Genomic DNA, 17,222 nt, shown 5'->3' with positions numbered 1-17,222 from the left:
CAGAGACACAGACAAACTTTGGGGCTCAGAGGCCTCCCTTTCCTCATCTCCATCCCCATCCCCTTCTTCTGCCCGAGAGAGCAACACTCCTGGCCATGCCAGTCAAGAGGTTCGAGATTCTCCACTTCTCACAGCTCAAAGCTGGTTCCTGGCACAGAAGCTATGCCTGCAAGTAGGCACAGGCTTTCCCTGCATCTGTAAGCATCCTTATTTCACCCTTAAGCACTTAGGACAGATGCAGCACTAAGCAGGCAATGGCTATCAACGCATCAGACATCATCATCAGGTCTTTCACACCCCTTGCTCTCTACATATCACAAGTCTACATGTTAAGATGTACACATGATAAGATAGATAAACCTAAACTCATGAGCAGTCCTTAAGGATCAGGGAAGGATACTTGCAATTTTTCACAGACTAAGGAATCCCAGGTAAATTATGGATGAGGAGCTCCAGCACCAACATGCGGATGCACTTTCACCCTACAGCCCACAGCTAAGCTGTGTCATTCGTCAGCACAGATGCCAGAAGCATGGGGCAGCTCCCAAAATGTCACAATAGACTCAGAGGGTCTATTTTTGTTATCTTTGAATTATCTTTGTTATAGACAAAGAACCTGTGCAACGCCAGGCCATGCAAAAAGTGACACGTAGCAGCACACAGCTGGGAGCTTGAGGCTTTTTAGGGAGAGAGCTTTAGAGCAAGGCTCCCCGCAACAGCCTGTGCAGGGACCCAGCACCCACCAAAAACAAGAAGGTAATTGAAGGGACAGAAGGACTGAAGGAACAGTGCTGCTCTGTTGAGGATGCACAGGGGGCAGTGGGGTCAGAGACTTACTTTCTACAGTGTCAAAGAGCTGGACAGTCACATGTACCCTAAATACGCACAGCACGGGAGCACTCCCTCTCCTCACCCATCCCTTCTGGCACAGGACAGTGTCAGGAGCAGGCAAGGGATGGATTAGTTGCCTTCCCACTTTACAAAAAGCATTCAAGACAACCAAAGTCTGCCCACCTACCTCCTTGGAGCACCAGGCACACTTGGGATGGATGAGGAGACATTCTTCACAGGATGTGGCACTTCCACTCGTGCACAGATTGAGACCTTCAGTGAGAGAATGACAGGGAGTGAGGTGGGTTAAATGCTACTTCATTCCAAAACAGTGTTTTGGAGTCTTCTGAGATATTCTTTATGCTAAACATACCATAAGTTTAAACATATTCAAGAGCAAAGAATTTCCTGGGAGCTTAAAGAGAAGGAATAAACCTCTCTTCACCTGTAAGGAGCTCTCAATAGCTGTGTGAGTAGCCTGAAATACAGAGGTGGCTGTCCGGACCTCCTAAGACACCAGCTTTTAAGCACATCTCCTGAATTTTTTCAGCCACATACATTTTTTTTTTTTTTTTCAATTCATCTCCTGAAATTTTTCAGCCCCTGCCCAGCATTTTCATCTTAAAGAAGCCTTGGAAGATACTCCTGCTTCTTCACAGGTGATTTCCACAGTGGACTCATGTTACAGTAAATTACCTTTACTTTATTTCATGAGTCATTCCCACAGGATACCCACGTTAAGCCAGGGGGTGTGTTTGCACTGGGACACATCCAAGGTGGATGATGCTGCCCCACACTGTAGCCAAGGGCTCCCTGCCCATGACTCTGGCAAGAGCTCCATGCCCTCCAGTGCAGCAGCAATCAGGGCAGCAGTGATACTCTTTACTCCTGTATTGCTGGTGTACCAAGTGAGTTTCACTTGCCAAATCCTCAGTGTGGTCTTTGGACTTTGAAAATAAAGCAGAAGCACACAACTTAAGCTGAAGCAAACACCAGTGAATGCAGCAGCTTGTTTAAGGTTGCCTGTGGCTATGAATGTGCCCTTCAACACCACCACTGCCCCATCTCCCCCGGGTGCAGCTATTAACTTCTACTGTCAATAACTGATTAAACAAATCCTCAACCATGGACTCAGCACAGGGGCTGCACACTCCAAACAAAATGCCTCAGGCTGGAACTCTGAGCTTGCTATTTTTTCCAACCCAAATGTCAATAAAAGCATTGTCAGGCCTCTATTTTCAGACAGTTGCATCTGCAGATACCATTGCACCATGCTGCTGCTGGGTATAATCTGCAGGTTGCAAAGACTTGCCAATGGGCTGCTGAAGAGCTGCACAGTTTTCTACCAGTTTTCTCGAGAATTTTCTATCCCAAGAGCTTTGGAAAAGGGATTTTTCCTGTGTCCCATGGGGATAGTGCTCCAAAAACTGAAACGCAATGTCTGCCTGGGTCTCTCCTGTGCAAGCGCAGGAAGCAGTGAATCAGGCTGGACAGCTGGAGGAAAACTTAGCATGCCTTAGATTAAAAGCAAAAAAGAGATAAGTATGTCCTGTCAGTGATTTTCAGCCACCACCAAGGCATGGCCATGTCAGAGCCCTGCACTCTTGCGTCCCTGCTGCCCGCAAGCTGTTACCTCTAACCCTGAAGGATGGAGCCCTGGACTTTCTCTATAGCTCTCATTCAGACTGGCTGCCTGGCCTCATTCCTGCTGAACAAGAGCCTTCTTAGGCTGCTTTTTTTTTTTTTTTTCCCCTGGCTGTTACCACATACCCAGACCTTTCATTCCTTGCTCACATTAAGATGTTATACTTCAGGTCCTGAATGTTGCAAAAGCTCAGTGCATAAATATGTAATATAATGTAAAATGTAACTTCTCCAGCTGAGTTGCAATTTACACAGAGGTTAACGCTTGCACTTCCAAACCTACAAAAAAAAGCTTTAAAGCTTTTCTTTAAGAGCTGCTGCTCTGGTGGTGGTGCACTAGGTAACACAAAAAAAATAATGTGTTTCATAATGCAAACCCTTACATTCAAACCCTGGCTACCCAGCTCTGGCTCTTGGTATGGAAATAGGACAATACTTACCTTCATTCCTCACTGCCATATTTTTCAGAGTTTACTTAGTAATAGTAATATCTGAATTAAAACCATTATCTCCTCCTTCCACTGAGTGCCATGCCCAAAGCAGCCCACACTCCTGTGGCTGGCCACAGGGTGACATTCCTCCCAGTGGCAGCTTTTGAAGTTCCCAAATATGCTTTTCTTTCCACTTTGGAGCAAAACCAAATAATTTCCAGCATTGTTGTGAAAACGGAGCTTTGTGAAGCCTTCTACTTTTTGGACTGAAACTTGAGCTTTTTGAGTAAAAACATGCAGGATTTTCCAGATTCAAATCTTTGCTGTGCTTGATTCAGTGCAGTCTTTCCTGAATTGGGTGAAGGAAGGATCTGAAGATGCCCGTGCTAGTCCAGATCCTGCCAGATGCTGGGGTGAGTTAACCAGTAAGACTGGGAGAAACTCAAGCTTCTTGAGTCTAATATATTTGATGATATATTTGAAGCCACTCCTAAACTTCAACTGAACTTCTTATAATGGAGAAAATTCCATCCAGGATTTAGTTTGGATTACCCAGGAGTAAAACAATCTACCCCCTCTGGACCATTGAGCTTGACACCCTGCATACCATCCTTCACACTGATTCCTGAGTCCTAAGCCCTGCGCCCAATTTAATTTTGCAGAGCTGTGTCCATCAGGCATGAAAAGCATCTCCAAATAGCATCATTCCCTTCAGCTGAGCCACAGGAGAGCCCAAAAAGGCAGAGAAAGACAATGCATCTCACTAGACAGGTGAGATTTTAGTACATCAAACTATGGATGCTAAGCAAGACAGGAAAGTCTCATGAAAGATACTCAGCCAATTTACTCATAAAGATGCTCCAGGCAATCCGACCTCATCTTAAACCTGTTCTGCAAGAAATCCTAGTTTGGGCAACTCCTCAAGCTGAGATGAATGTACTGGCTTGCTAGGGGAAAAAATGAAAAAAAGAAAGAAAATTTAAAAATTGAGATGTATTTTATTCCTTATATAGCTAAGTGTGGGGGGAAAGAAATCATTTTATTTATGCCTGCAATAAGCATCCTAGAAGCCCCGTCCCCAAGATGGTCTGCTGCACTACTGAATCATCAGTTCCAAGGATCATACTGACTAAATGCATGAATAAATAAAGCTAAGAAAACCTCGTCCAAGTTTTTACAGGCGCATGCCACAGCACTCTGCAAAATAAAGCCTCTTGTTAGGTAACGCATTAAAGCATTAAGCACTGAGAGTAAGTACCAGAATCGTGTGCTCACGCATTTTGTGGTCTCCCTTTGTATAAAAAAAGCTCCCCCGAGTGCTCAGAGAGCACAGAAGAGCCATTGCCAGCGCCGCTGGAGCGGGGTCCCAAACCGCGCTGCCGGCAGCCAGCGCGCCCAGGATTGGCGAGGGCATCCCCGTGGGGACAAGGACCGCTCCCTGGGCACGCAGGGGGAACGGCACACGGCGAGCGCGTGGGGATGGGACACTGACTGAGTGTGGGGAAGAGACACCGGCAGCGCGATCGCTTGTGGGTTTGTGATGCTGTTTGTTCCTCATCCGATCAATTAATACACATCCCTCAGACAAACATCCCGGGAAAGTGCTTTTCCCTGAATAGAAGTGGCTATAACTGGTTCTATTAAAGTATATATAGATAGAGAGAGGTATATACAGCATATATAGCAGTTCCAGGTTTTTTAACGCGGAGGTTTGGGATCCAGGATGCGGTCCATGCCCAACTTCGCTGCTGGGGCGCCGGTCCCCACCGTCCCGCAACCGGGGGAAGGCGGGGTGCAGACCCCAGAGCTGCTCGGGGAGGCCTTGGGGCAGAAGAGAGAAGGGCAGAGAGCCCCGGCTCCGGCCGCCCCGCGGGGCAGGGGACAGCGGGGACAATCAACCGCGTCCCACCGGCAGCCGGGTTGGAGCGGGAACAGGCGCCGGAGGGGAGATGGGAGCGGGGCTCCCCGAGCAGCCGGAAAGGGGGGGGAAAAGAGGAGGCACAACCAAAACTGGCAGCACAAGTGCCCCAAGGCGGGCTCGGGGGATAATCCGCCTTCCGGGGAGAGGAGCGCAGGGCCCGGAGCGGCGGGGAGCGGAGCGGCCCTTACCTCTGCCGGGCTGCAGCGGAGCGGCCAGGAGGAGAAGGAGGAGGAGGCGGAGGAGGAGGAGCGGGGGGGGCCGGCGGGCGGCGGCGGGGGCCGGCAGCCCCCCTCGGCGGGGCATGGTGCGGGCGGCCGGGGCGGCCGGGCAGCCCTTCCCGGCCGGGCCCTCCCTCCCTCCCCGCCGCCTTTTGTGCAGCCGCGGCGGCGGCGGCGGCGGGAGGCGGGGGCGGGGGCGGTGCCGCGGGGCTGCCCCGGGGACGGCGGGACGGGCTGCGTGTCCGGCTGTCCGGCTGTCTGTCCCGCTCCCGAGGGCGCCCTGTCACCGCCCCGCCCCTCCGTGCAGGGAGGAGGAACCCCGACCCCGAGAGCGAGGAGCTGGCACGGCCGGGGCCACGCACACGCGTGGGTGGCTGTGCACAGGGACACGGACGCACAGGGACATGGACGCGCAAGGTCGGGCCAGTCCCAAGCACAAATGTAAGCTGGGTGAAGAATGGATTGAGAAGAGCCCTGAGGAGAAGGACTTCGGGGTGTTGGTTGAGGAGAAGCTCAACATGAGCAGGCAGTGTGCACTGACAGCCCAGAAAGCCACCCGGGTCCTGAGCTACAGCAAAAGAAGTTTGGTCAGCAGGCTGAGAGAGGTGATTCTCCCACTCTGCTCTGCTGTCACCAGACCCCACCTGAAGTACTGTGTCCAGCTCTGGAGCTCCCAGCACAAGGACATGGAGCTCTTGGACCAAGTCCAGAGGGGGCCAAGAAGTTGATCAGAGGTCTGGAGCACCTCTCTTGTGAAGACAGGCTGAGAGAGTTGGAGGTTGTTCAGCCTGGAAAAGAGAAGGCACCAGGGAGACCCTATAGCAGCCTTAGAGTACCTGAAGGGGCTACAGAAAAAACAGGACAGGTGACTTTTTACAAGAGCATTTAGTGACAGGACGAGGGATAACGATTTTAAACTGGAGGAGGGTAGATTAAGATCAGACATTAGGAAGGTATTTTTCACTGTGAGTGTGGTGAGACACTGGAACAGGCTGCCCAGAGAAGCTGTGCAAGTCCCATCCCTGGAAGCATTCAAAGCCAAGTTGGATGGGGCTTGGAGCAACCTGGTCAACTGGGAGGTGTCCCTGCCCATGGCAGGGGAGTTGGAACTAAATTATCTTTAAGGTCTCTTCCAACCCAAACCATTCTGTGATTCTATGATAACACCCAACTGCACACATGCATATGCCTGCACATACACGAGCAGAACTCACACAGCTACACACGAATGGTTATACCCAAGCACACCAGAGATATCCATGCACATACAGGTACTTGTGCACAGACACACAGACACACGTTCCTTTTAGTACCCTCAGGCAGACAAACACCACGTGCCCTCTTCTCCTGGCTCACAGCAGGGCCTGCACTTATGTCCCCATGGGTCATTGGCTGCTCTTACATGGCATTTTCCTGCTTCAGGGATTTTCTCTGTGCAAACAAACTGCGTCAATCTGTCAAAAACAGCTCCCAAGGCAAGGGCAGCCCTGCCCTGCCTGCCGGCTTTTTGGCACTGTCCACTCAACCACCGCCTGTCACTGGCACGACAGGACATCAACACTTCGGGTCTAAAGGAAACAGTGGATTTAGGATTTTGTTTGGGTTGCTGTGGAGCTTTCTGTTTTTTTCCCCATCTTTAAAAGAAATCATAAATCAACCATAGAGCAGATCACTAATTTTTAAAGGCAATTTATGGTAATGATTCACCACCCATATCCCACAGACCTTCACGCCCCTTCAGCACAATTCCTACTGGATCTCACCACTAAGTTTTGTTTAAAACATATTCCCTCGATCCAATATGTTGCAGTGTCATTCTCAGAAAGAAATTATTAACTGTAACACCACCTGCCAAAACTTCTGCTTATTTGAACTGATTTCCAACACCGCTTTCATAAACCTCACTGATTTCTTCAGCCTCCCCATATCCTTCGGCAACACCAGGTTTGGGTGATTATTTGTTGCTTTAGGAAATAACCACTTACAAAATCTGTAACATTTTAACTGTTCGGCTGCTGAGTAACTCCTGGTGTGGCAGTTGGAGCATCACATGGGTATTGGTTGTAACCAGGAGCAAAAAAACATCACTGAATGCCTCCCCAAATAATCTGCTGTTGTGAGAACCTGGTGTGTGTGGGAAGCTGTGGACTATGGGCTGTACTTGAGCAGTTGGCTGTGTATGGGAAAGGGCCAGCGTCTCCCTCTTATTCCAAGGGCCAAATAAGGTAGATCCCACCAACACTTATTTATAAGAGGAGTAATACCAGCCCTGTTGTGACTCATCTGGAAATGCAAGATGTGGTGTCAGGGGACTTCAAAGCATATTGTTCCTCTGTGGTGTGTTTTTCATATTTTTGTGAAGAGAAAGAAAATGAAATGCAGATCCTGCATTTGCATGAGATAAAATACCTGATGTGAGCCTTAGTGCCCTGAGAAGCCTTTTGTAGACCTAGAAGTCCCTCCTCAGTTCTGAGTATCCTGAGACACAACCACACCTACACACAGAGAGACACTTGTCTGGGGGAGATTTAATCTCCTCCTTTGTTATAGGAGCTGGGAGGCACTCATCCCTCATCCCTTGTCCCTGTGTCCTGCCATGCCACCAGGGCAGTGATGGGGGAAGGAGCAGATGCACAAAGGCAAGCAGTGAATGAACAAGAGGGAGAAAGGAAAAACAGGGTTGTGGGTGGAGGAAACCATGTAGAAGGAAGAAACACACCCTGTGAGACTCAACTGTGTCATCTCAAGTAGTAAAGGATTTGAGGAAGAAGAGGATGAGGGCATCACCATCTGGTGCCCACCATGCCAAGGATGGACACAGCATCCCCCCAAGAAATCCTTGAGGGAAGGGAGAAGGTCAGGAATGGCTACTGCACTTTTTTTGAGCTGTGGGCTGTTGGCAGTGCTCAACATCTGCCATCAGTTGTGTACCCTTAGCATCATATTTTTCAAGCCAAATATCTGTGATGGTCCCACAGACTGACAATTTATCTCATCCTAGTAGACCCCCAGACCTTGCTGTGACTCCAGGGATCTTCAGGAAAAGACCCTGCAGTGCTGCAGGAGAGTAAATCCTGCAGCTTCCCTGATGAGAATGATGTCCTCCTTTAACCATAGCTTTAAAATGCAAGTGATAAGAAAACAAGCACAAAGATCAGGTATTTCCAGCCTGGGGATTTTCCTCTCTGTTCCAGCAGAGCTCTGCAATGATACTCAAAGCCCAAGTTCAAGGGCCTCTATGGCACCTGAATACCTGAAGGAATCTGAGAGATCTCTGTTCCATGGACTAAATAAAAGATCCTCAGGAGTGGTGTTTTGTGGACAGGAGACATGATGGTCAAGAGAGAAAACATACAGGCAGAAGTGATGGCTGTTCCTGGAGATCAAGAGCACCTCTTTTCCAGATCATCCTTCCACAATCTTCGGGTGATAGATCCCAGCTTTGGGTTCCAGTGCTTCTCTGAAGCCAGTGCTGTCCTCTTGCCTCACACACAGAAGAAAAAAAGAAAACAAAAAAAGGATATAATTTCAGTAAAAACCAAGCAAGCAGCTGGGACTTCACAGTGGCTGAACATGCTTGAGTGTGGGGAATGTACCCACCAAAAGGTGGGCAGCTCAGCTCCAGGACAAACAGGCAGCCTCCTTGTGTCCCCAGGGTTAGCTGCAGAGTGAGAAATGAAGCATCAGCAGAGGCAGTGTGTGGCCTGAAATGAGGTCCTCAGAGAGGGAGCTTGTATTAATCCTTCCTGCTTACCCATGATAAGGATACAGGACTGGTATGTGCTGGATGCTTTTCCAGATTCAGGGGCAGGATGACAGCAGAAAAAGAAGATTGCCTCCATGTACAAAACCAGATGAGCCCTTCATCTTCCTCCTGAGATTCAGATCCTGGAAAAGAAAGGTTTTAGTGCCCATGTGTTAACAAGATTATTGAGGACAAGGGGGTCATATAAACCAGTAGAAGATGATTTCAGGGCAGTATGAAGACTTTGAGATGGGAACCCAAACAATCAAGCCCAAACAATCTGACCTAGGTGTACATTTGCAAGCAATGCAATTGTAAGTTAGTTCTTTGACTCCTTAATTATCAGTGAAAACAAATAAACTGCTTTATCAGAGATACTCTGGAGATTTAAAGATAGGTTTTCATTGTCATATCTTCCTTGTGGCAGGAAGGGTGGATGAAAGCATCTGAGTCATAGCTTGATGTCTGTCATGGCACTGAAGAGGTCCTAGGTTGTCAGTGATGACTCCTCTTTCTGCACCAGTCCAAGCAAAATGCCCAGAGCCCCAGCCCATGATGAGAGCCTGTTTCAGGGTGACACTCTGCCCTGACTTTAATGTTTCCCAAACTGTTGCCTTGACCCTGCATCAGAATCCTGGGAGATCTCTGACTTTCTCCTGTTTCTAAATTCTGTGGCCAGAGTTTAGAGCTGCTACTTATTAGCAGCCCCAGTTGTAAAAGACATCTTCTGAGTGGATAGAACTCATTCAGGCCACACTTTTGGATATAACTCATTCAATCCTCATACCTGCAGTGAGTTCAGAAGCCACAGGACCTCAAGCATGGCTTTCTCATGTGCCAGAAAGACCAGCTAAGGCAGGAATAATTACCCATTCCCAAAGTCCCAATGAAGCCAAAGATGGCTGGAAGTTGAATCCAAATGCAGCCTGGCCTTGGGCCCTGCTGGCGTGCAGTAGGTCCTGAATGTCCCTTGGTCCTTCAGTCCAAGCCTCTCTTCATACAACAAAAGATGGTAAAACCAGGAACCTAATGGGACCAAGTTGATCTATGGTTTCAATAAAAAGGATTTGGGGAAGAAATGGTGTCAAGCTGGAGGTGTGATCACAGATACGAAGTAAAAGGCAAACCTGTTTGAACCTTGGGGACCTCCATTATGTTACAAGCAGTTCTTGTATTAGGAGAATACCTCCTCTTGCTTTCCAGCTCCCCACTGCTCTGTTTGCCAGGTTCTGTGCCACAGTGGGCAGTGGGAGAGCAGAGGCACACTCCGTGAGAATCCTGTTGCTTTGCTGTCCCCATGCTGCAGTCCCCTGCAAGCCAGCCCACAGGCCAGACTGCTGGGGTTTTCTCAGCCCTGGAAAATAGTTGTCTCCTTCTTTCTCTGTGGAAGCTAAAAATAAATAAAAAATCCCCCCAAACCCCAATTCACAATTCACACAAACTCCTTGTCAGAATTAGGAAAAAAATTACATGGCAAGAAATGACAATCATTAATTTCACCCTTTCTAAAACAGTTTGTGCTCTCCTCCAACTAAAGATGAAACTCATGTTGCTGTTCTCTGCTGTAAAAATAGGCATAAATTATCTTTTTTTTTTTTTTTTTTTTTTTTGACATCTGATGACCAAACTCTCTTCTCAGCTACTCGAGAGCAACGGTACCACACCCCACCTGCTAAGAAGTAGCATTGCAATAATGACAAGAAGCAAAGAATGGTGCCTAGAGTAATCTTGCCAAGTTTTGCCCCTTTCCTGCAGGAAAGAAAGGTAGGGTTCAAAAGAAACCTCTGCACAAGTCCATGCTTGGAGCTGCTGGGCTGGAAAACAATGGAGGCACCCAGGGGAGATTTTCCTTGTGCCCCTAACATGCACAAACACGAGACCTTCAAACAGTGGCAATGGAGCCAGACCAAACCTGGCAAGCTCTGCTGTACCTAAAGCTCCTGGAGCAGGTGGGGAGCACTGACATGCTGATCTGAAATGGGTGATGGATGTCCATGCTGTCAAAGGGATGGGCATGGGATTGCACAAGGCTGTGACACAGGAGAGAGTTAAAAATTACCAGCTCGCTTTAAACCTTCCTGTGGTCTCTGTTAATGGTTAGCCCCAATTAAAATGGCCACGTTAAAAGATGTTGGCTTTAGTGTGGCTTGTCCTGCAACTGCAAGGAGCCAGCTCCATCTTGTGGCCAGGGACTCTGCCAAGTCGCAGGGAGAAGGGTGCAGGAGGAATTCGGTAGCCTGAAGGGGCCATCCCTACAGCCTTGCATGGTGCATTCCTTGTCTCTTCCTGCACATCCCGCCTCAAATAAACTGGACCCGTTTCGATTAGGACTAATGGAGAATCACAAAAGCCATACTGAGTGTATCTAGCAGAGAGTTTCTCATAAAATCCAAGTGGAATGGAAAGCCCAAAGACTTTCCCTTCATATGCATGCATATGGGGAAGCATCATTTAATATGATTTAATATGTCAGCAGGTAGAGCCAGTTAGACTTGTCTCCACTCAAACCTCTGGCAAAATTCCCACTGAATGGAGTAGAAGACCACGTCCCAAGTGCCAGGGCAAACAAAGCACTCTTGAGGTACAAACAGCTTTCCAAGAAACTGACCCTGCATCTGTGCATTTTGGACCTCCCAATGCCCCATGCAGCTTTTTTCAGATCTCTGTTGACACCTGGCTATTTAATCACAATCTGAAATAAATCTTTGGACTCTTTTTTTGCTTATTTTTCTGGCAAAGTCTCTGCCCAGCATGAGCTTACTGCAGAATATGTTCACACCAACCCTGGAAGTACAAAACAGTTGAGAAATAATGAAAAGTCTGCAAGGAAATACCTTGCTTTGAAAAGAATAATAACTTACTATTACACATGTGCAACATAAGTCCTGTTTCATTTATAGGAATGGTATATAAGTCCATGTCCATAATTCCTCCCCAGGGACCCTTATTCCCATTAATGCTGGTACAATTTAGGCACCGAAATACCTGCTTGGATTTGACCCCTGATTCCCACCAATTTGAACATTCCTCTACTTGAGAGGGAATTAGGCACCATAGCACTACAGTAAACTCTTTAATTCATTGACTGCCCCAAATATAAAGCATTTAAAAAAAATTTTTGGCTGATTTACCCCACCAAAGTTTTTTACTTTTTTTTACAGAGACTCATTCATACAGCAGACTCTCTTTCCCCAGGTACACCTGGATATCCATGACTAAAGGAAAGGCAGAGATTCCCTAATGTTTAACCAGGCTCATGTCAGCAAACATGGGCTGGGCAGCAATGGCACTGGTGAAGGTCTAGGGGAGCCATTTCAGGAGAGCTGGGAGTTTTCCTCACTCTCCCCACCCCACAGAGATGTGACAGACATTATTCAGGGAAGCTGTTAATGTCACTTAAGAAAACTAACTGCCAAAGCAATGATCAAACTCGGAAACTAAATGGGACCAATGTCCCTCAATGTCCTCAAGTTATTAATACTTTAGACCAGACAGAAAGCAAAGAAGATGCTCAGTTGCCATAAATGCCCATCAAAGGCAATGTCAGACCCTCCGAAACCCTCTCTGGACTCTGGGGCAAAATTTCTTATTCCTCTGGGTACTCTTTTTTCTCTTTTGTCCTTACCTGGCCCTGCAAGTCCCCTGGCTCCCTCAGGGGAATCTCTGCTGTGTCTGGGCCAGCCGCGGGGCAGATATTTTCTCTCTGTGCCCCTTGGTGTTGCCCATTTTGGCAGATGGTGCAGAGAAGGGTCAGTGCCCTGGGACAGGGGACAGAGGGCAGCCTGTGAGGCTCAGCTCCTTCGCAAACTCTTTGCTTCCACCAGGAGAGGGAGGGCTGGAGCTGCTGGTTTGCCTTTCGCGGAGAGGAGAAGGATTAACTTTGCTCTCCAGGGGTTGCTCTTTGGAGCTTGCATGTGAAAGGCAGCACCTTTTGGCCTCGTAACAGGAAGCGTTTTGCTATCTGGTCGCAATTTTTTCCCCTTGTTTGTTTTATGAGGCTGTTGTTACATAAACAGCAAAGACTTCATGGCACCTTGCACCTCACCTTGCCTCTCCATGGTTTCTGAACAGCCTGGGCATAATTAAGGCATACGAGACACATTAGATATGCACAGCCCAGGCATTACCTTTCAGCCCGTGCTGCGGTTGAATACAGCAAACCGAGGAGTTCAGAAGGTGAGAAGTGTCCTCCTGGCCCAAGCTGCCCATCCAGCCCCAGGCTCTGCTCCAGGGGCTCCAACAGGAAGGTTTATCTTGGGGGCCTGGCTCCTTTTACAGCCCCTTCCTCCAGCACTCCACTTTCTCATCCTGTTCTTAGAGAGTTAATCTTTGTCATGCATTTGCATCCTTGAATTTGCCTAATCTCTCTTTGAACCAGCAGATATAGCATCCACAACACCCTCAAAAGTTCACCACTTGTGCCTGTAAAGTTGTTTTGGTTTTTGGTTTGGTTTTTTTTTTTCTGTCTCCTTTAAGCTGACCTCCTTTAGCTTTGTTCATCTTCAGATTCTGGTGGGTGTGAGAGAATACGGGAGAGAGACTTATGGGTTGGAAACTAAACTACACAGCTTCAATGAAACTAAGGATGAAGAAGGAAAAAAATATTAAATATATACAAATATACAGAAATTTTAGATCATATTTCTCCCCCTTTTCTCCCAGTAATGCTCACATCACCAGCATGGCTGCAGGGCAGCCCTGGAAAAATCCCAGGCTGGACTCCTGGAGTCAGCAGCAGTTGGGAGCTAGAGGCAGGAACACACAGCTTCAGGCTGGCACGGATCAGGAGCACAGGCAGAGGAATGGATGGAATTCTCCCAGGATGCTGATAAAAGTAGGAAAAGGCAAAGAAGGGCTGAAGGGTGAGTGAGTCCTGCTGATTAATCCTTTTTGCTGGATCAGCTGGGTACCACAGTCCCCCACACTGCCTGGCTGCCCCGCTCTGTTGGGTCCCCTGGGTCAGCACAGATGGGTGCTGGTCAGTTATTAACAACCTAATTACTTTCCTCACTTTCCTGCTTTCACTTTACTCCATGTTACCTTTTTATTTCTAATTGCTCTGTCTCCTCCAGTTGATCCACTGCAGAGTGTGACGGATGTGGGAAGCTCCCCAACAGCTTCAGCTGTAAAAACAGTAAAAACAAAGAAATCACTGAGCTCTTCTGCTACATCTTTATCACACCTGTCTACTCCTTTTATACCCTTGTCATCACCATTCCCACCAATTTCCTTGCTGCCTTTACGGCTTTGATGTATTTAAAGAACCTTTTACCAGCAGTCAGTGCATCCCTTGCAAGGCAATTTAAGTACCATTATTTTTAGTCCTATTTATTTTCTGTTTAATTGTGACCTGATATGTTTTAGAGTCTTCCTTGTTCCTTGACCACTTTGGGCTTTTAGGGGTGGGTTTGGAGAATTTTTTTATTAGTTTCTGCCAAAATCAGTATCTTCAGCTCACAGGGAAGTCAATTTAATCCTCCTGGGAACCCTTTACAAGCAAAGCTGTTATAACCACAAACATCAGACACAAAGCTTCGAAATGGAGAATTATTGAGCTACAAATAAGGGGAAGGGTGGGAAATGGGGTAAAAATAGTAATAGATGAGTTGGCAGCTACTAAACTTGACAAATGACAGTCCTCCTCTCACAGGAGTAGCAAATGAATAAGGCAATGCTAGGCTTGCCTCTCTTGTTTTTCTGTAGTTTGTGGCTCTGGGCTAATGAACCCCATATTTCAGGCAGGATCCTCTGTCCCTGGGCTGTGTTTGGGTCCACTCACATTCCTAAGCCTAGGATGAAGCCAAGGTGGTTTCTCCAAAACTAGCCAGGGACAATTATGTTCTCCAGGCCATCTGCCTGGATCCCTTCAGCCCTTGCCTGAGTTTCTCTGAAAGTTCTTCATACTTTATTTTGGCAAAGCAAGGAGGTGAGCACTTCTCTCCAAAGGGGAGGCTCCTTTTCCCTTCCCCCTGTTGGAAGGAATGCTGTCATTCACCTTGAAAGTAAAAATCCATCAAAGTCAGAGGAAGTACACAAAAAGTGAAAAGCCAAGCCCTCGGGTCTGCAGTGCTCTCTTACCTTCTTTGCTTGCTCCTGCTTGTCTATGTCTCCAGCCTGGCATATCACAAGCAGGATCCAGGTAAAAACAGTCTCCTAAAGGAAACAAGGGGTGGTTTCCACCAGCAAGTAACCAGAAGAATGTAAGATGCTTCTGCTTTCAGGCCTAAAAGGTGCTGCCTTTTACATTCAAGTTGGAATGCTGGGCTTTGCTGGGGTGTGTGTGGATGCAGGGCTTTATTTTTGAGGCTGGTGCAAACAGCACAAGGTCTGTTAGGCCTGGTTTAAGCCCATCCTTACCCAACAGTTCCATCCCATGAATGTGGGACAGCTTATCTAAGGCAGGAGCCCAGAGCTGGGTTTTTACCCTACAGCCACCTACAACACTGCACACCTCCCTTTATCACCCTGCATCACTTCAATATTCTCAGGTGTACCCTCATAAATTAGGAACAGTACCCGATATAAATGTTCCCTAAGTGCTATAGCCATGCAAACCTCTGTCCCAACCCCTTTAGCACTCCTTGGCATATCCTGTGCAGATGTGCCAAGCAATTAGGCTCTCCAGTGTCATTTTTTGTCTAGGATAGTAGTAGGTAGCAGACTTGAATGGCACCATCTTCTTACCTCCTCTATAGGTCACATGTTAGCAGGACACCCTGAATCTTAGGGGAGAAGATGGCTGGGAGATCCCAGGATATGAAAGAAGAGTTGTGGCAGTTCTCTGAAGCCTCTCACCCTCCCTCACACTGAAAGGTGAGGGTTGCACCCAGGTCCTTTCTCCCTGCCCAGTTGGATTTTGAAAGATGGGCAGCTGAAACAAAGCATAAGCCAAGAAGCAGCAGTCATAAAATACCACAAAGAGCTATTTTCCATGATCACATTTCCCAGCAGAATCACACATTGCTAACAGCCAAACAGAAGTGAAATATCTGTGAGTTTGCCCTTTCGGTACATAATTCCAGTCCAGATAAAATAGCTGTAGTAGCTTTTGCAATGCTAAAGAGCAGTGCAAGGTTACAATAGTATCTGATAGCCCCTCCCTCAGCAACAAGAGAACTTGTTGCTGTGACATAAATTGTCTTTGAACTAGAGCAATGAAAATTCCTCAGCAGTTAAATGATGCAAACACCTGACTATTTTTGCTGCTTTCCTTATCAGTGACAGCAAAAGCCTAGCTATCACACCCTCAATAAAAATTTACTGCATTCAAGTTTCGTTTGCAATTGAACTTTCATCTGTATTTCCAAAGCCTGATACTCTGAGAAAGAACAAGAGATAACACTTAAAAGCCTTTTCACGTGCCCCTGTAGCAGGCTCCTGTTACTTGTATTTTAAGGATCCTCTGCACTAAGCTGATGGAAACAGGTGATTTGCCCCAACAAGGACCGTGATGCATGAGCTGTTGGTATAGAGACATCTTTTACTAGATTCCTCTTTACCCCAAGCTTCAGTCTGCCATATAAAGAAGGGGAGGAGGGAGTATCCCAGCAAAAGCAGCCAGATGAACAAAGTAGAAGACTACACAGAGCTCCATGGGTTTTTGCCATTTATGCTGCCTGCATCCCACTGATTTTCAGTGCCTCACCCCATGCAAGCTCCCTGACATGTTCTGCTGGTAGCAAAGCCTTTTCCTGATGCTGGAAAATCAGAAAAAAGGAGAAAAGGAAAAGGATTAGCAGAGGGATTAGAAACAGGGAGCATCTCCTTCACCAGGGAATGGTGGGGATAAACAGGGGCAGCTGGCACAGAGGGACATACATTAATGAGACTCCTTGCAGAAGGGAGCTGGTCCCCCATGTAGGGGCTTTCTGATCTGAAGGAAGAAGAGGGCCTCTCTGCCTCTTGTCCTGAGGGTAGTCATCACACCTCAGTTCCATCCTTACCACAGAATCATCATAGACTCATCATATAATGACCAGAGCTGCAAATTACCTTAAAGATGATTTAGTTCCAACCTCCCTTACATGGGCAGGGACACCTCCCACTAGACCAGGTTGCTCAAGGCCCCTTCCAACCTGGCCTTGAACACTTCCAGGGATGGGGGCAGCCACAATTTCCCTGGGCAACTTGTTCCAGTATATCACCACCCTCACAGGAAATAATTTTTTCCCAACGTATAACCTAAATCTCCCCTCTTCAAGTTCTAAACCATTGCCTCTTGTCCTCTTGCTACACACCCATGCAAAAGAAGTCCTACCCCAGTTTTCTTGTAGGCCCCCCAGGTGAGCACTGTCAGAGGGAAAGTGAAGAAAGTGAGACCAAATCTCTTCCATCCTTTGAATGAGATATTGTGAAAAGGTAAATCCAGCTAGCCCTGCCTGCCTGGAGTAAAGGTCACCTCCTACACATTGAGATGCACAAGGCTGCCAAAG

General features: G+C 47.6%; 1 protein-coding gene across 1 annotated transcript in view; it reads right to left on the bottom strand.

Moving 5' to 3' along the window:
- The window catches only part of ITGB5 (integrin subunit beta 5), a 60,075-nt gene extending 54,798 nt beyond the window's left edge, over positions 1-5,277 (bottom strand). Inside the window, exons 1-2 of the mRNA XM_071746628.1 lie at positions 5,016-5,277; positions 1,019-1,104 (exon numbers count right to left, since the gene is read on the bottom strand). Of these exons, the coding sequence (XP_071602729.1) occupies positions 1,019-1,104; positions 5,016-5,130 (201 nt within the window). The 5' untranslated portion in view covers positions 5,131-5,277. The remainder of the gene's footprint in view (positions 1-1,018; positions 1,105-5,015) is intronic.
- Between the last annotated feature and the right edge of the window lie 11,945 nt (positions 5,278-17,222).

The sequence above is a fragment of the Heliangelus exortis genome, chromosome 6, assembly GCF_036169615.1.
Source record: "Heliangelus exortis chromosome 6, bHelExo1.hap1, whole genome shotgun sequence".
Classification (NCBI taxonomy): Eukaryota; Metazoa; Chordata; class Aves; order Apodiformes; family Trochilidae; genus Heliangelus; species Heliangelus exortis.
This window is presented reverse-complemented; position numbering and strand designations above follow the sequence as displayed.